The sequence below is a fragment of the Meles meles genome, chromosome 5, assembly GCF_922984935.1.
Source record: "Meles meles chromosome 5, mMelMel3.1 paternal haplotype, whole genome shotgun sequence".
In the NCBI taxonomy this organism is placed as follows: domain Eukaryota; kingdom Metazoa; phylum Chordata; class Mammalia; order Carnivora; family Mustelidae; genus Meles; species Meles meles.
Window position 1 is genome coordinate 128,543,396 of NC_060070.1, and position 20,433 is coordinate 128,563,828.

The following is a 20,433-nucleotide window of genomic DNA, read 5'->3' on the forward strand; positions in this document are numbered from 1 at the left end:
GTTCCAGAGCACTCTTACCTCTCCAGGAGGGAGGCAATGGATAGAAGTGGCCTCTGTGTCCCCCAGAGCAGCCCTCAAACAGAGTGACAGCACCAAACTCTGGCTAGAGAACCTTTGCTGGGCACCATCCCTCCCCACCTACTGCAGTCTTCCTGAAAGACTTCTGTCATTAGCACCCAGGTTTGGAATTCAGAATCTCTGTCCCCATAGAAGAAACAAGGTTGTATGCGGTAACGAGGCATGATTCAAATATTGTTTTCAGTATTTTAGATACATTATTGGGAAAATAGGTTCCTGTTGGACAGGGGTGGGGCCCTAAGATCATTTAAAATAAACCTTATGGGAGGAAAATGTTTTTGAGGATGAACTCTGTTATTATACTGAAGCTTTCATAAAATAGGCTAAATAGGCTATGCCCTGTGCTCACACGAGTAATTATATTTTCCTAAACATTTTCTGGAATAAGATAAGGTATAAATGAGTGAAATAAGAATAAACAAATATATCATTCATCCCATTCTAATGGCAGAGAGAGGAAACAACAAGGAGCACGAAGTGGGAAAGGTGCCCATCCACACCTTCCTAAGGCTTAAAGGGCCATAAAGAGGGAGCCATTTGATCACCATTCACAGAAAGTGTGTGAAACACAACATGGCATCTTTAGATATCTCACAGGTAGGAAGGAAACAACTAGAAGGCCATAACTCTGTAGATGCTGGAAATGTCACTTTTTTGCATTCCTAGCGAGCTATGAGGCATGTTCAGAGGAGCAGAAAGGTGGAGGAAGGGGGAGGGGGCCTGAAGAGGGGGCTTATGGTTGGAACCCCTCTGGGGGCACTGTCAGTACAGAGACAGTCACAGGACAAACATGCCACATGTGGTGGGTCCAAATCTGGACTGTTTAGGAATAAATCAGTAGTTGTGTAATGAAGTATGATATTCACAATACAGTTCAGATATGAAGAGTGTGTTGGGGAGAGAGTCCCATTGCATCAGATAAATGGTCCATAACATGGTTTGGATAGGGGCGCCTAGGTGGTTCAGTCGGTTAAGGGTCAGCCTTCGGCTCAGGTCATGACCGCAGGATCCTGGGATGTCGTGCATGGGGCTCCCTGCTCAGCAGGAAGCCTGCTTCTGTCTCTACTCCTCCCTCTTGCTCTGCATTCTCTCACACACACACTCTCTCTCTTAAATAAATAAATAAAATCCTTTAAAAAATGGTTTGGATATTGGTGAAAGCAGGTTTGGTTTCCCCCTAACTATGCCTATCATAAATGCTTTGGTAGAATTTTCCTTGTCAGTTAAAATCCGGTAGTCTACTCTAAGAATTCCAAGGATACATGAAAGAAAGAACAGTGACTGCCAGGTAGGCCTTTGGGCCTTACCAGCATTCCCCAGAGCCCCGGGGGAAGAGCACTTGTTACCTGAAAGAACAAAAAGCCACTAGGGTCACATCTTATTATGCTGTACCTCCCTGGCTTTGATTTTTCTTTTAAATGTAAGCCAGAAGCACTCCTCAAAAAGACTTTTCCGTCCTAAGTAAAATGCCAGCCGGTCACACACTAAAAGGACAAAGAGCCATTGTCAGGTGATGCGGTGATGCACTCCAGCTGGGACACAGCCCCTCCCACTTGTCCATGATTCTTCAGGACCACTGGGGGAGAGCAGCCGTGAATCATGTCCTCTGATGGCCCATGAGCCGTTCACAGCGCCTCAACTCTGCAGGGAGACAGGACAGGTTTATGTGCTCTGAACACATCACCAGACTCTGCCTGCTGGGTTTATAGTTTCAGACCATTAAGTAGGTGCAAACACACTCACTGCAACAAAGAAAAGCTGTGCTGAGAAAAGGCCAGGGAAGACCTTCACAGAGTCATGGTGCCAGCCAGCCCTCCTGGTGCCACAGCTGACGGCACCCAGGCTGGAACGGATCGAGAGCAGGTGTCCCTGAAGGCCAAGGGGCAGAAGGCAAAGGTTTTGGGTGACCTGGAACACATGACCCTGGAGGAAAGGGAGGGAGGCTTAATGGAGAACCACAGCTTGGAAACCGGCTGGGGCAATACCACATGGCATGACCTTAGGCAAGTCACTCAGCCTCCTGGTGCCCCAGTTTCCCCATCTGAAATGATGATGAGAAAGATAACGCTTCCCCGGGCACCTGGAGGAAATAACAATGAGGTTCTGTGCTGGAGAAATCACAGAGACGCAAGGCAGCAGAGATCTGTCACACTTTCAAAATGCAGTAAAGGCTAACACCAAGGCAAGGTGATTTGCTGCCTGCGTCCCTGACCGCCACCCGCTTCTCCCCACCCCAGGACCCGGGAGAAGCACCTGAAGTTTTTAGCTGATTTTCACAAGAGCAGACAGAAGTGAATGAGTGATGGACTCCTCTTTGTTTCCTAAGGCGAGAACTTTATTCTCTGAGCTGCCCTTACACGGCTCTGAGAAGAATGGGAAAGAGAGGAATTTATCAGGAATTTATGCTCTAAGTAGGATTTAAATTTGGGACAGAGAGTTATGTTTCAAAACCAGAACTTGAAGTTTTGGGGGAAGGAAAATATCTCTTCTATCAATGAAAAATCGTCTTTTGGTTTGACTGGATCAGAGCACCCAAGAAAGAAGAGTTTGCATCCCAAGCAACAGCTTGCGGCTTAACTGCAGAATTATTTCTGGAAATAGTCAATAAAAATTACATGTATATAAAATGATAAAACCCCAACCCATATAAGCTTACTTAATGTAAATGATTTCAGATCTTAAAAAGTTGTTTTTATATTGCCTAAATCCTTGAAGTCTGAGCCCATGATGTAGCTGGAAGCTTCCCAAGAATCACAGCTTGTCAACACCATTCCTGCAGAAGTCAGGCTGTTTACCCCCACCATGCCTGTCAAACTGACTTTGTTTCTAAATACTCCACCATCCAGGGAGAAGCATCAGTGTATGTGCATACTCCTGAGAAGCTTATCCACATTACGGCAGAGAATACAGTGGATATATTCATCAACTTGGTAAAGAAAATCCATTAAAAAGCCAGTCAGATTCTGTCAGTACAGACCCCTGTGGGCCACATGGGTTGAGCTGGGTAGAGGGACTATTAATCTGGCATGATAAATGCCACCAGGAGCACTCAGGCCTGACGTGATGTGGTAGCCAGCAAGCATCTGACGGGTGGCTAGGCTGGATGGTCACCCTCGGAAGGTGCCTTGCAAACCTCGTCCAGTCCTTCACCTGAGTGTTTACTAATACCTGACACATTTCCTCTGTTTACAGTTCTGTGACCATGACCTATTCTCTAATGCTCTCTTGCACTTAGAAACAGGCTCCAGGATCAAGAGAGAAAACTCCAAGAGATCAGAGGTTTGGGACTTCACAGCAGATACAAAGAATGTTGATTAATTCAGCCAAACTAATCTGGACTCCTTGTTTGAGGAGTGTTCTTTGATAAGAACTGCATCATTTTATCCTAAGATGGTATCTTTGGTCATAAAATCTCAACATGTTTCACAAACATTAATGTAGCCTCCCACTACCTCTGTGCAGGTTAGCACAATCACGCTTCATTTAAGAGACAGGGCAAATGAGACGATGTGTCAAGTAGATGTTGATAGCTAAATGAAAAACCTTCTAATGCCTCATTCTATCTTAACTCCTAATGACCTAACCGAAGTGTTTTTCCTTGTTCTTTCCTTCAGATGAACAAACTAATATCGTTGCCAATGGTCTCCACAAACAATAGTCACTGCAAAAAACACATTCTAACCTATTGTTTATAGTGAAAGTGGAGGCACAGAATGTCACCCACACAGAGAAGATGCAGAAGAAATAATGACTTATCACCTTATGTTTAAAAACAAATACATGCTTTCCTTTAAATCTGTGATACAGATCATAAAGTATAAGGGAATCAGAAATGAAGTTCCACTGCCTGGAAAAGTCATAAAGATGAAGGAGGGAAAAAAGAAAAGAGGATGAATTATTTTAACATCATGAAAATGTAGAAAAGGGGAGGAGAGTATTTCTAGGAAGTGATGGGTTATTTAGTTTGGATTTCAATATTGGTTGGTAGCAGAACAATATAAACATTTACATGGGGGAGAGTAGAGGACAGAATGAATTGAATCTAACAGACTGACAGACATACATCCACATATGGGGACAACAGGGCAGATGTGTAAAGTTCTTTCTGTTGTAGAAAGCTAGAAAGCAATGGCCATGTTGTATCTGTGTTTATCTCCAAAGCAAGGAAACAGTAAATACAAGACTATGTAGAACCAAGTCACAAGTGTAACACTGATAAATAAGCAGACATATGCCCATAGTGAATGCTGTAAATGGATAAGCAGCTAAATTTTGTTTTATATTTTGCCAGAAAACCCCAAATGACAGGAGGTTAAGTGCCAGCCTTTTCATAAATACACTAAAGAAAACCATGATTAAAACCATTCCCTTACCCACCACTATCCTTATGGGATAAGAAATCTCCTGGTTTTCCTAATGGACTCCAGCATTTTATCTTTTCACTTCCTTTCTGGATCAGTTGGTGGTTGCTCAGCACCACATGTGATGATTGGGTACAAGTCCTTGCCGCTCCTGGGCACCCACTACCCGCCCACACGAGGATCAGATGCGTGGGCATTATTTGTTCAGTGTCTCCTCCCTTTGCTGCACTGCCTCCCACTGCCCTCCGTCACCAGCTCAAAGAGGAGACAATGCATTGGTATCAACAGCCATCCCACCTTTAGGACAAGTGGGAGGTGCTGATTCATGAAGAGAGTATTTCATATCACCAATAGAAAAACAGGCTTTAGATCCACGGACTTCCCTTCCCCCCACCCTCACACTACATTTTACAGATGTGCCAAACTGTGTACAAATGACTTCTCTCTCAACTCACTTTGGCAGCACACAAAACAAAGTCCTTTAAAAAAATTAGCAACTGTTTTTTTTAAAATATTTTATTTATTTGACAGAGAGAAATCACAACTAGGCAGAGAGGCAGGCAGAGAGAGAGGAGGAAGCAGGCTCCCTGCGGAGCAGAGAGCCCGATGTGGGGCTCGATCCCAGGACCCTGGGATCATGATCTGAGCCGAAGGCAGAGGCTTTAACCCACTGAGCCACCCAGGCGCCCCTTAGCAACTGTTTTGATCCACATTCTCCCTCTTTTCTTTTTCCTATTCATCTGATCCATGGATCCATTAGAATTATTTCTTCACATCCTCAGTATAAAATAGTATTTTTAGCAAGAGAGCCATATTCCATACTCAATCAGGCACTTCTCTTCATTTGGGAAACATGATATTAAGAAAATTATATGGTGTGTCTGTGTGTGTGTGTTACTTAGCCACCAAAAAGAATGAAATCTTGCCATATGCAGTGGCATGGATGGAGATATAGTGTGTTATGCTAAGCGAAGTAAGTCAGTAAGAGAAAAACAAATACCATATGATTTCACTCATATGTGGAATTGAAGAAACAAAATAGATGAACATATGGGAAGGGGGTCAAAAAGAGAGAAAGAAACAAACTATAAGAGACTCTTAGCAATAGAGAATGAACTGACGGTTGATGGAGGGAGGTGGGTGGGTGATGGGCGTTAAAGAGGGCATTTGTTATGTTGAGCATTGGGTGTTGCATGTAAGTGATGAATCACTGAATTCTACTCCTGAAACCAATATAAGACTTACATTAACTAACTAGTATTTAAATAAAAATTACAAAAAGAAAACTATATTTTATTTTCTTTTCGGTGGGGAGGGGCAGAGGGACAGGGAGAGAGAGAATCTTAAGCAGGTTGCACCCCCAGCATGCAGCCTGACCTGGGGCTGCACCTCACAATCCTGAAATCATGACCTGAGCTGAAATCAAGAGTCGGACACTTAACCAACTGAATCACCCTGGCACCCCCAAAACTGTGTTTTTGAAAGTAGGTCTGAAGCTTATTTCAGTGCTTTTGACTGTATTTTTCACCAAAATGTCTGCACAAAGAGGAAGACATTGCAAATCTTACTGGAAAATCTTCTCTGCAAGTCTAACGCTTATTTCAGAAATTAAAAAAAAATACTGTGCTAGATGACTATTACTTTTATTACATAATTATACATTTACATTTTAGTCTGTACTTAGAAAAAAAAAAAAGAAGAAAAACACTGAAGATTCTAAGTGAGAAAAGGAAGTGATAACATGCCATTGGGCTACTGGTAGACTTTGGCTCCATAGTAAAAAAAGCCAGCCATTGTAGCTATTTTCAGATCTATACTCCTCCCTTTTTTATAGCAGAACATGTGCAATGGACAAAGCCAAAGAAGAATTAAGTGTCTCTTACATTGCATGATACTTCGCTCTACAAATACAGTCTTAGGGCAGGTAAAACAAAGATGGTAGCTGTCGCTGGGGCATTTCTTATCAGCAGCTCAAAGCTGAAAATGCCTCCATTTGGAAGGTGTACTCTTCTTAGATTTTGCATATGTGATGCTAATAGTGCACTCCTTCCAAGACTTCAATGGCAACAGAACGATTCTCACATGGGCTGAGCACAGCAGTGTACCCACAAAATACCATCTGGATGCCAAAGGCACCTTGCTCTAGAGTCGGGCTCTTCCTGTAAGGAGGCACCAGTAAACAACTCTGGTGTGTTGGAATTGATGAAAAGGCTAATTTGAGATGGTCAGACTTGCTTGAGAAAGAAGTTGCATGGAGGGGAATGCAGAAACAAACAGAACCTAGGGAAAAAAGAGTTTCAGAAAAGACAGAGAAAATCAACAAAAACATAAGAAGACAAGAAAGTGACAGAAAATAAAAAAAAAATCACGAAAGGGGGATATACAGAGACAGAGGGATACAAATGGAATACTAATTTTGTTTAAAGGTTGGATGTACAGATGTAAGCTATGAATAAATTCAATACTCATCTTGCAATAGAATTTCAAAAAGAAAGAAAAAGAGAAAAAAATATATATTTTTACTTCTTTGCTATTTGGAAATTAATTACGGTTTATTAGAGTGGATTGAGTAATTTTGCTTATGCCAGAGCTCGCTGGAAAGCACAAGAATGATTCCTTGATGTGGCCTATATGCATTCATTAATTGATCCCCTACTGTATACCAGTACTCTCCAAGGCCATCAAATGTCATTCCTGCCCCCAAGGTCCCAGGTGGAAATGACACATCACAAAACAATGGGACAAGTGCTTCAAAAGAGGTAAGTGCTAACTTTGCCCGAGGGAATAAAGGAAGGCTTCACCAATGAGCTGACAGTTGTTCAGGGCCGTGAAACTAATAATTCATCAGTTTTTCAATATGCCCTTTGAGACTGTGGGAAAATAGTCATTGTTATGTTACAGTGGAAAAAAACAGAAGGAGAAGTTAGAAGCTTTAAGGTTTATAAAAGTCAGAGTTGGGAATAAAAACTTATACTTTTTACATTTATAAAGTTAGTCAGTAGAACATATTCAAATTACCACTACACTTTCTTTTAAATTTTAGAGTATAAATGAGGTAATATAGCACTCTCTGATCTTCCAAAGCTAAAACTAATTCATAAACATGATTTCCCTTCAATATCTTCACCTGGAGAACAGATAACATGTTTCCAAAATTTCACAGGTGATTTTACATGATCATTTAGGTGCATTTTCCCTGCTGACCTTTTTTCCAAAACTAATAAAACAACTTGAATCTAAAATGTAGTGTCTAATACCACTTGCACGTAGAATTAATTTCATTCTTGGGGTGCCTGGGGGGCACAGCTGATTAAGCATCTGTCTTTGGCTCAGGTCATGGTCCAGGGATCCTGGGATCCAGCCCCACATTGGGCTCCCTGCTCAGCAGGGAGTCTCCTTCTCCCTCTTCCTTTGCCCCTCCCCCTGCTTGTGCTCTCTGTGTGTCAGATAAATAAATAAATAAATAAATAAAATCTTAAAAAAAGACATGATAGCAAGGAAAGAGAAAGTGAAGTACAGGAAGAAAAATGCAGTAAGGTAAAAACATAGGAAGAAAAAGACAGTCTGGAGGCCCAGCAGCAGGGAATAGGGGAGCACTGCAGGCCAAGTGGAAGTTGGGAAGGAAAGTCATTATTGCTTTGCTGGACAGGTTCTCTTCATGTGATGGGCTCCTTGCCCTTTGTTTCTGTGGGCCCCACTGGTTCATTCCCAGGACACCTCCTGCCCCAACCTGGAATGCATCCTCTCTCTCTCTCTCTCAAACCACAGAACTTTCCAAAACTATAGTCTAAAGCTCCCATTCCTTTCTTGTTCCTTTGCCTGGTGTTCTCTCAGATTTAAGGATGGTGTATATTCATTTACAGCTGTTCAAGTACATGTTAGTGGGTTTTTTTGAGTATGTACATTTATGAAACTTTAAACTGACAATGAACTATTGTCCTCCATTTCTATTTAAAATTTTTTTTTTATTTTTAAAGATTTTATTTATTCATTTGAGAGAGAGACAGAGAGAGCACAAGCAGGGGGATAGGCAGGGGAAAGGCAGAGGGAGAAGCAGACTCCCCACTAAGCTGGGAGCCCAATGTGGGGCTTGACCTCAGGACCTGAAGATCATGACCTGAGCTGAAGTCAGACACTTAACCAACTGAGCCATCCAGGTGCCCTGAGTCCTTCATTTCTTCTTTCTCCTCAACATGATTAATAATGTGCTTTCTAAACAAGAGAAAGCACTGTGATCCAGCAATGGTTCGGTGTGATTAAATGTTCTCTGCCCATAGAATGCCTCACAGCCTGAGAACACTTGAGCCTCCAGAAGGGACACAGCTCTGTCAAAACCTCGATTTTAACCCAGTGAAACTCAATTGAGACTTCTGATATTGAGAAATATAAGATAATAAATATGTGTAGTTTTAAGCTGCTAAGTTTGTGATAACTTGTTATAGCAGTAATAGGAAACCAACAGAGAGTCTACACAGTAAAAGTAGTATCTAATTTGTTCTAAGAAGCAAGTACAAAGATAGGTTTTTGCAGGAAGATTTCCGAGGGAGGAGTGAAGGGTCTGATTGGCAGGGAAATATGAACATGAATCATGGCTCACTTGTGTTCTCTTTGGTGGCTGCTTTCTAGCCTGTTAGGGACCTCAGGGACTGTCACAGCTTCTAGCAATACACAATTTAGGCAGAGTCGGGAGCAACGGTCGCTAACTCTACTCCCTTACTCTCACCATGATCATCGTTTCTGCCATTGGATCAAGAAGTACAGAGCTGGCAAGTAGCAACAACCTTCTCTGCTTGAAGTTATAGATACAAAACAAAATAAATATTTAAATAAAAGAGAATCTTGGGCGTCAAAGACCTCAAAATGTCCTTTCAGATGTCTCTTGATAACTAATGACTTCACAGCAGTGGAAGATGACCATAATTGATGATGATGACAGTAATAAAACTGGTAATACGCAGCACAAAGGACCTTATACTTACACAAGCTCTTTCATCTTTAAGAATTCTAAAATGCTTTGCAACCTGACTTCTAGAACATATCAATTTGAAATTATATCTGAATTACATCTGCTTACACCTGAAATTCAGTTTTGCCTGAATCGAGATGTAATCATCTGCCAGTTAATATAAACTCATAGGGAGTCTCGAAGGCAGGGGATACTTGTCTAGGGTGGGAGACACATCAGTCTGGCTCTGAGGTTCTTGGATCCACTTGCTTGATTTGTGAATTCTCAACTCATTTTTTCAAAATACGCTTCTGAGGCTTATCTCCTAGAATTCAAACTTGCCTGGCTTTGTGACCAGCTCCCTGTTCATGCTCTTCTCTCCTGCCACCTGCCATGCTCTCTTTCAGGGAGCTCATCTCAGGGATTTAACTCCGACTTTCGCACAGTTTTCTCTAAACCTGACCTCTTTGCTTTACACCAGGCCTTCAGCTCCAGCACCTGCTTGATGCTGCCACAGGGGTATCCCCAAGGCAGCATGAACGTAAGGGAACTGCTCAACTCTTCCCCCTGCACACCGAGTCCTCTGGCTATGTCTCTGATGTGGGTTCTGGCAGCATGATCTCGCACCTGCCTTCACTGTTCAGCCTCCATGCCAGGGAGCCACTGTCAGTTGTTGTCTGTCGTCCACATGTCACCATCCAATCCATACCTAACCCTGTGGTCACCATCTCTGCAATGTCCTGGCATCTGTCACTGTTTGTATCACCTCTGCTGCCCTGGTTCAGTTTGCTCCTTGTTATACCTGCCCTAGGAAGTAGCTTCCTAGCTGCTCCCCTTCATTGGTCTGAGAGTTACCACTGGACAGAAGCCTTATCTCATCCATCTTTTCTCATCCATATTTCTCACAGTGCTGCTAGGACTTATCTCCATGGTAGAAATTCAATAATCATTGCTCTTGAATGGAATCTCTAAGACCTCAGTCCTGTAAGGATATTTTATTTTGTATATAGTGATTTATTTCAGAAATGCTAAAGGTAAATAAGAGTTGTTTTTAAATATACACGATGAGCATACTATTTTTAAAGGATTCCTATAATAAATCCTAAAATTAGGAATCACTTAATACCTAGAAACCTATCTATTTCTAAGTTTAGAGATTCTTACACCAGGTTTTCAGGAAGCAGTGCATCTCTGACTTATCCAGGGAACTAGCAAATTTTTCACGGCAGTACAAAAGGTACAAACTGGATTTTGCTACTAAAGACAGTGCCTATACTGAACAGCAGCCGAATGAATGAGATATCCACCAACAGGCCATCTATATTAAGTATAATTGTCTTGGAGGTAGATCAGAGCTACTGAGTTAGACCATCAGCTGAGGATATCAGCTTGGAGGTTTCTGACCAGAGGAGTCAAATGAGCTCTCAACTTTGCTAACAGATGTGACAGTGAGTGAAGAAACCAGTCTGCCAGGAGCCAAGGGCCTGGGGAATGAGGCAACAGGAGGCCTCTAAGGTAACATAAAGATAGATAGGAGCCCGAAGTAGATGTACATGGACTAAATTTTGGTAGACCTGGAATATTTGGTGTCCTCCAGCAAACAAAGTACTGGTGGGGGGGGGGGATCAAACTTGGTGAAGAATAATTAATTTTAATGGAAGGAAAAAGCAGACTAGGATGGAGGACTGAAGCCATGGCTAGTGTTATCTATGAAATCTCCACGAATAAAGATTTTGAATTATAGTTATTTTAGAAGATAAATAGGAAGAACAGTGTCAATTTGTTTAACAAACAAACAAATGGGGATTTCTAAAATTCCTGAATATAGATCTCACTGGCCAGATGAAAATGAGGAGGGAACAGCTGATCGCATCAGTGATGGATGGGCCTCGCAAAAGTAACTCAATACTCGGAGTGAGCTGCACCAGAGCTACTTGAGGTAGAAGTGGAACGTTAAGTACTAACTGTTCTTCCGAAGAAAAGGAACTGCAGAGGCTAAACCAAATTTCTGAGATTTTGGAATTTCTGTTGTAGATGCCAGGAGATCAACAATGTAGTTATAAGTGGGGGGTAGTCATTACCTGGACAGCTTTTTTGGGAAAAAAAAATACAGATTTTATAGGAATTCCTTATTGGTGCAGAGAATAAAATCAATCTATATAAGGATACGAGAGAGTTTTCGGGACAAATACAAAAAACATACACATGCTTTTAAAGATTTTATTTACTTATCTGACAGAGAGAGAGAGAGAGAGAGAGATCACAAGCAGGGGGAGATGCAGAGGGAGAGCGAGAAGAGAGAGAAGCAGGCTCCCAGCTGAGCAGGGAGCCTGATGTGAGGCTCAATCCCAGGACCCTGGGATTATGACCTGAGCTGAAAGCAGACGCTTAACTGACTGAGTCACCCAGGTGACCCACAAAAAATATTTTTAAACAAGAGAAAGTATATGGTTATGTACATTCATATAGATTTTATGTATCTTTAATTACACTGCTCTAATCAGGATCTAAGCATGAGAAAATGTTTCAAGGAAAAATAGGACGTTGGGGGCATTATAAGTAAGTGCACAATTACTGTTCCATTAGATATGAAATGCTCTTGAAGGGGGTAGCAGCCAAGGAAAGAACACAGGCTTTAGGAGGAATGTTATACACCCCTGGGGGTTCTGTATGGGATCCTATGAAGTATGGAAAACATACAGTGGAATATTTGAAAATCAACTGAGGAGACTGAAACTTAAATCTCCTTTGGTTAAGTCCAAGGAAGGAAAAGGGCAGGAAAGGCCAATGTGATTAAGGAAGGATATAAAGATTAGTATGAGGAACATAAGAGGGAGGCTTAAAATACATAAACAGTGATTTAGAGATATAAACTATTTATAAAATACAAGCAGTAAGAAGTCCAGAGGAAGCATTATGATGGGACATTAGTGCTAGCATCCCACTCCACTGTAATAGCTGTAAAAGCAGAGAATGCTAGGATATGAATATTGGAAGGGATCTTACAGAACAGTCTTTCCTTTTACAGGTCCAGGAATGCAGATAGAAAGGGACTCGCCCTTAATTTGCTCTCACTGCATCTTCTTACCCTGGCTCCCACCAGTCAAAACAAGGAACAAAGAAAAGGAGGGGCAGAGGGGTAGGATTAGAGCTTTGGAGGTCAGGGGATCAGGACAGGGGAAGATCAGCTGGCTCTACCAGCGCTGGAGAAGATGAAGGGTTCGAGTCCGGAGGATCTAATTTCCTGCTCTGGGAGGGGAAGTGTGAGAAGGTGGTGAGAACAGCGATGCGAGAGAAAGGGGACAGTTTCAAGAATCCCAGTACCCAGAGATGGAGCTGAGGGAAGCTCTAACTGGTATTTATATACATCCTCTGGTGACAGATCAGATTCCTGAGGTCTGGAAAGTGTTACATAGCATTATTCTAAACAGGGCTATGAGATAGAGCAAGCAATTATGGGCCATTTAACTTAACATCATTTACAGAAAAATATTAGGGAAAGTTTGCAGAGGGGACAACTCGACAAGCATATGGTAATTTGATTAGAAACAGGCCACATGTTTTTACTGAAGGAGGGTGTTATTTTAACTAGCTTGTTGGACTTCTTTGAAGTTATTGCTTTCTCAAATCTGGATTTTAACTCATGATTTTTCTACTATCTATAAAGAATTGGAATAAACATAAAGTATCTAAGCAAATAGAACAAAAAACAATCACAATTGAGGATACTTGAAATACAATGGTAAGCAAAATGAACGTTAAGACGAATAATATAGCAAGGAAAAACTTTAATTTACATCATCTAGTAGTGTTAAAGTCAAGATATTTTTCATGAAAGATATGTGATTGGAATTTTGGCCTGTGAATGTGTCCCTTAGGCCATTACTGCAGAAAAAAAGGTTTTTGTTAGTTTCACTAAACCAAAAAAACAAAAAACTTAGCTTTTATTTAATCCCCTTAAGTGGATTGACCTTTTGGTGTGGTTAAAAATTTGGCACATTAGCTATGACCCTGCAATTGCACTGCTGGGTATTTACCCCAAAGATACAGATGCAGTGAAAAGAAGGGCCATCTGTACCCCAATGTTTATTGCAGCAATGGCTACGGTCGCCAAACTGTGGAAAGAATCAAGATGCCCTTCAACAGATGAATGGATAAGGAAGATGTGGTCCATATACACAATGGAGTATTATGCCTCCATCAGAAAGGACGAATACCCAACTTTTGTAGCAACATGGACGGGACTGGAAGAAATTATGCTGAGCGAAATAAGTCAAGCAGAGAGAGTCAAATATCATATGGTCTCACTTATTTGTGGAGCATAACAAAGAACATGGAGGACATGGGGAGATGGAGAGGAGAGGGAGTTGAGGGAAACTGGAAGGGGAGATGAACCATGAGAGACTATGGACTCTGAAAAACAACCAGAGGGTTTTGAAGGGGCGGGGGGTGGGGGGAGATGGATGGGAGGTTGAGGAACCAGGTGGTGGGTAATAGGGAGGGCACGTACTGCTTGGAGCACTGGGTGTGATGCCAAAACAATGAACACTGTTATGCTGTAAATAAACAAATAAATGGAAAAAAAAAATTTGGCACATTAGGATGAATTTCTCATTAATCCAACCTTTGCAAATTTTCCAAGTGAAAAATTCTCAAACAAAATGAAGACATCTTCATGGTTAGTTTAAATTAAGTAATAAATCAATATAAATTTTCTCAAATTTGTAAATTTTCATACCAGTGAATAGCTACTGAATCTTCAGAAAGACAATCAGAAAGGACAAAAATTAAGATAAAGCAAGATTAAAAATATCAAAGTACCTATTTATATTTGCCTGAAGTCTTTATAATACATTATCTACTTTTTAGTGGTTAATCTGTAAAATTCACCATGTATCATTCTACTTTTCAAAAGGTACTAGATTTAAGTAACTAATGCATACCTCTATATGTACACTCTCCACGAGGTGGGCAGGGGGACTGCATCTGTTTTGTTCATACTGTATTCCCAGGGCCTCACACAGTGTGTGGTAAATATTTGGTGAATGAATGAATAAATAAATAATAATAACAGCATTGATACTGGGTATTTTACTATGTGCCAGATACTGTTTTAATAAGCATTTTGTATGATTATTAATTCTTCAACCCTTCTATGAGCTTCTTGCTCTTCTATTAATTAAATTAAAGACAAGGAAACAGACGCACTGAGAAGTTGAGTAACCTGCCTAAGGTCACACAGCTAGCTACTCATTGACATTTTTTGGACTCAGGCAGTCTGACCCTTAGGGCCCCAACGTAAGCACAATGCTACTTCTTCTCTGCAAATGAATGCACGTCACAATGAGTCTGTGTATAAATGGTTGCACACATAGGAAATTAGATACAGGACAGGAGTTTTAAGAGGCACAGAACTCAAATATTAATATTGCCATCACCAAATACTGGAATTCAGGGGGCAATGGGAGACTTAAGGTCTAATTTCCAGGATCAAGATCTTCACAGAAGCAAAACTCCCAAACATTTAAAGGAGACACAGAGATTTATAGGTAAAGAACCAAAAGAATGTGACTTCATTCAGCTCTAATGGGATGCTAGAGCCCTTAGCTCAGAACAAAAAGACTTTCCATGTTGGAAACAGAAGCAAGATTTAAGGTTTTGTGGTGGCTAAATCAATGAGGACAGAAATTACTGGTACATGCAAATATGTTCTGTATGGAATCATTGGTGGCCTCTTTTGGGTTAGTGCTGCCCTATGCTGGGTAAAGGGCCTTTTTAAAAACTAGCCTTAATCTTATTAGAAAAAAAAAACCCCATAAAATTCTATGTTCCTTTAAGTGCGTTAGGATATTGATGTTCTGAGACCTGATATGTTCTTATTACATTTTTTTTTCAAATTTTCTTGATAGTATTTTTTCCCCTATCAATCATTCTGGAACCATTTCACTCTAAGAAGATTTAGTTTATGTTTTTGGCTTTGAGTGCCTTGTGTGCTGAAAATCTTGGAGGGTACATGATTCAAGCTGATCAGAGATCAAACTTTTAAAAGAATTCAAGGAAGAAAGAAAAAAAGCCTCTGTCACTTGCAAAATAGATTTAAGACACTGAAATGGGGAGGACCCAATTAAGACATGGGAGAATTCCATGTCCATCCTACACTGAGTGCTGACAGAGCTCAGAGAAGCTCGGCACTTTTCAGGACTCACACTGAATGACTCTACATGTGTTGGCTGCTAGGGCCCCACACCTAAGTGAAAGCTCATTTACAAGTCAGTCTCTAGTTCTGGTCCCCTTTCAACTGGGGGAATACTATCACCCCTAAGGCAATTCAACATGAGTTTGTCAAGCTGGTCCAAGTTTTGGGAAAACTCTGGTTCTGAGGAATGAGGTTAAAAGTTTAGTCTCACTATACAATAAAAGCTTGTCTAACAGAATACTAAGTTGAAGTGGAATGAACCAAATTAACGCAGCCTAAAGGCTTAGAAAGATGAAATGCAGCTAGAAATCCCAAATCAAGTGGGGAATCCCAAATCAAGCGGGATCTGGGGTGAGAGCTCCAGCCGTAAAATTAAAGCAAGTGTACGAAATAAGATGCCACGCTTATGTTCAAACAACATCAGTGTAACCAGAATTGCAGAACAGGTATGATGACGACATTTGAATGAACAAAAGAAAGGACAGGAGGGATGCAGTGTCGGGACAGGAAAGAGGGGTCGATACAGACTCCAAGAATCGTCTTGTTAGTCCGAGGGTCCTTTTCCTGTTCTGCAAATTCTTTTGTTCTCTGTCCTTATCAATCCCACACCTTGCCTGAGTAAGAATGACAGACAAGCCATTCTTAATGACTTCCTAGCTTTTGAAACTATTTTGGTGTCAGAGAGAGAAAGAACTGTGTTTAAACTGTTACAAGGATTGAGGTTTCTGTTGGCTCAGTACATTTTCCACTCTGAGATGACAATGTTTGTCAGTGAGGAGAGAAACAAATTTATCCATTTACGTGATCTGTGCCATGTTCCAGAAAAATGGCACTCCTGTAGCACCTCTTTGGGGTAGGGGAGCAAAAGCAATGTGGCTAGGGGGCTCCACAGACAGGCACTCCTTGCTGTGTCAGCAGGAGTGTGCTGGTATCTTCCTCCCCCAGAGACCGAGCACATCCTCTTCTTGGCACACCCACTTGCCATTAGCACAGGGAACCATTGTTCACTGTGTGTCAAAGACCCAGCCACGCCCTGTGCCAGGACAATGCACTGACTCTATAGCCCTAGTCTCTGAGCACTGCTTATTTCCTTTCCTTTTTATTTCTCCCTGTGTCTAAGAGTCCATGAAATGAAGTTTTTTCTTTTGTTTAAAACAAGACATTTTAAAGGGTGGTTACTGATGACTTACTCACTTTCAGCCTCTCTTCACTGGGTTTTTCCTGATCTCTGAAATGTTGTTCAACAGATAGGAATTTGGTTCAAAGCACATATAAAATGGGTTCTATTTTCACAGCTAATGTATATTTCATTAGATAACATCTGAACATTTCTCTCTGAAGATGCTGCTTTCTATTATCTTTAGATATACTTAACATGTTGGGTTTTGTCAACATGGTGTGAAGGTAGACCACATTGAAGTGATAACACCAAGCTAGAAATTATTATAAATTTGGGAAAGCAGGATGTTACATTCTAACAATTTATAGGTTATTTCTTAATACAGAAGACTTTTGTATTCATCCACTGATCAGTCATTGTTTACGAAGCACCTACTTTTTATAGCCTAAGATATTAAAAGAAAAGTCCTTATTATCAAAGCATTCGCAGTTTGGTAAAGAGAAGGTCATGTAAACAAATGAGTACAATAAATTATAATAGGTGTTGTAGCATAATTATGTACAATGTATAATGTACATACAAATGAAGGAGGAAAATTTTAGTGGTAGCAGTACATTGACCAGAAAAGGATTCATAGACAGGACAGTACGTGAGCAAAATCTTAAAAATTGTACAGGGGGATCCTTTATGGCTTAGTTTGTGTGGGTGTGTGTGGGTGCATGTGAATTGTGTACATGTGTGACTGTGTGTGCCTGTGAGTGTGTGTACATGTGTGAGTGCATATGTGTACGGAAAGACAAGCAGCCCTCCTGATCTCAAGATCCTGCAGGTCATGGAGGGCCTTGTAAGTCTGACATCCCGTGGGTATCAGGGATCAACCATCAAAGTTAATAATGTAAGGAAATCTGCCTTTGATAGAAGTCTCCATTTCTCAAATCAACTATTTCTTTGGCTTAGGAAAGAAGGACATTATGTTCTAATGATCTATATGTCATTTCTTAACACAGAAAACTTTTGTACTCATCCATTCATCAGTCAATATTTGTCTCCCTTTATAAAGCAATGGATTATGTGTTGGGAATAACATCTCAAATTCAATTCACTGTATTCTGGTTTGGGAACTGTTCACTGATGGACGTCAGGGAACCCAGTGGAAAGCTCTGAAGACCAGCTATGGATATTCAGTGAGAATATCTTCCCAGCTAGCCAGCCAGCCAGCCAAATGTGGCCCCGCCCTGGGTGGCCAGGGAGTCCTTACCACTTCGGTTGGTCGGTAGTATTTGAGATCCACAGTCACGTGAACTTTGCCGGTCTCTTTACATCTGCCCACTTCATTTTCATTCTTTCCTTCCCACCTGAAAAGGAGATAAACACTTAATGAGCCTTTAATTGCTTAGGAGCCTTTGCCATGCTGTCGTCCCCCGTCCCCCGGGATGGCTCAGCCTTCTCTCTGCAGGAGTGTATAAGCTCATTAACTACAGGAATACAAGTTGATGTGTAAAGGGTGTTATCAGGGCAACAGTGACTTTCAAAGACATTCCAGATCTGCTTCTAAAGGGCAGGTTTTCTTTTCTTTCTTTTTAAGAAAATCATGATGGTTTCAGAAGGGAGACTTTAGTTAAAAAAAAAAAAAAAAAAAAAAAAGACTTTAGACATGAACAGAGTAGCCAGAATAAGGAATTGGGCAACTTTCAGGGATTTCAAAGATCTTTACTTCTTCAGACTATTCTTGATAACATCCATTACTATGAATTAGTTAATGTCTTCTGTGTGCTCCTTATTTTTTTAAAGATTTTATTTATTTATTTGACAGAGAGAGAGAGATTACAGGTAGGCAGAGAGGAAGGTAAAGAGAGAGGAGGTAGAAGCAGGCTCCCTGCTGAGCAAAGAGCCTGATGTGGGGCTTGATCCCAGGACCCTGAGATTATGACCTGAGCCAAAGGCAGAGGCTTTAACCCACTGAGCCACCCAGGCACCCTGTCCCCCTTATTTAAAAAAAAAAAAACGGTAGTGATATTTTTAGGATATTTATTGTAACTTCAATGCATTCCAGTTTGGAGTAAGTTTCATACACTAAATTAGCCATTAGTCTCATCTTTGTATTATACATAAGTTCCCTTGCTCTACCCAGTCAGCAGTAGGCATCATTAATAAATCTCAGATGATTAAACCTCCAATAAGTACACGAGTGGTTTACTGCCTGCTGAGAGAGTATGCATTAGCATCTCCAATTCAGCTACAACGTTCTTTGGACTTAAGATTTCTTAATTAAACATCCACAGTTGGTAACAGTACCCTGCTCAGGTCTATACGGTGCATTGCACAATATATGCTCATAAGCTTAAGGACCAGCTTGTCAGGATTCCATTGTATGTTTTCATTTTGAAAGAAATGAAGGTACTGGTTTAATGCTAATCTCTGCATTTCTACAATCTAATATCCAAACATCAGATGGCACTATACAATTAAATTATTTTTGCAAATGAAATTTTTCACGAAAAAAAGAAAAGAAATTACAAAGTAATGTTTCACTTCAATTCTTATTTTCAGAACTGGTTTGCTTTATCAGTTGGAGATGAATCCTATGACAACAGGGCAATTTTGTGTGCTTCCTAGATCAGAGCATAGTGGGGATCAAAGGAAAGAACAGAACATTAAATCAGTTACTTGACTATGTCATTCACATGTGTTATTGAGGATGAACATAACTGTTGATCACGGCTTTATTTGGACATAGGTTGGGTATTAGAGATATAAACTACCCTTACAAGATTTATTCCCCAACAGTCATCTGAATGTTCTATCCTCAATTTACTTTTTTACAGCAGAGGGATAATATTTCATTGTTGAAAAAAATCAGTTTAGAAGTACACTGAATTTGCCAATGCACTCAAGGCAAATATGAAGAACACACACATAATTAAAATGTACAACTGGCATTTTCCTATGACTTTTATATTAATTAGTTGCCTCAAAAAGGGACTTGGTTTACTTGGTTTAATTTGTTACTATGAATTGGACTAATTTGTCAGGATCAGAGCTATGTTTTTGGTAAATTGACCTGGAAATGGCATGTGGATGCTTTAGAACATGCAGACTAAAAATAATGTGAAATGAGAAAACCTAAAGTGGTGATAAACCCTGTACATCTCTCTCTCTCTCTTTTTAAAAATATTTTATTTATTTATTTGACAGAGAGAGAGAGAGATCACACGTAGGCAGAGAGGCAGACAGAGAGAGGGGGAAGCAGGTTCTCTGCTGAGCAGAGAGCCCCATGTGGGGCTTGATCCCAGGACCCCGGGATCATGACACGAGTCGAATGCAGAGGCTTTAACCCACTGAGCCACGCAGGTGCCCCTGTACATCTTTTTTTAAAAAAAGATTTAGTTATTCATTTTTAGAGAGAGATAGCAAGAGGCCCATGCACGCAAGAGGAGGGGGAGGGGCAGAGGGAGAGAGAATCTCCAGTCCAGTGGACTCCCAGTTCCACAGCAAGCTCAATCTCATGACCCTGAGATTGTGACCTGAGCAAAAACTAAGAGTCAGGTGCTGAACTGACTAAGCCATCCAGGTGCCCCATCCCTGTACATCTCTTAAGGAAAAGACAAATATCTACAGCAAGGGAAAATAACTAGTAAAATCATTATTTTTTTTAAAAATTCCCTAATTCCGAAGTTAATGTTTAAGTGAAGCCTTCTCTTTGGGTAGGCTTTCAGTAAGTGAAAGGATATTT

General features: G+C 40.8%; 1 protein-coding gene across 2 annotated transcripts in view; it reads right to left on the reverse strand.

Annotated features, from left to right (window-relative positions):
- Nucleotides 1-20,433, reverse strand: part of GMDS (GDP-mannose 4,6-dehydratase) — a 648,570-nt gene that overhangs the window by 78,972 nt on the left and 549,165 nt on the right. For both annotated transcript variants that reach the window (XM_046005991.1, XM_046005992.1), the window contains exon 9: nucleotides 17,959-18,055. In XM_046005991.1, coding sequence (XP_045861947.1) covers nucleotides 17,959-18,055 — 97 coding nt within the window. The remainder of the gene's footprint in view (nucleotides 1-17,958; nucleotides 18,056-20,433) is intronic.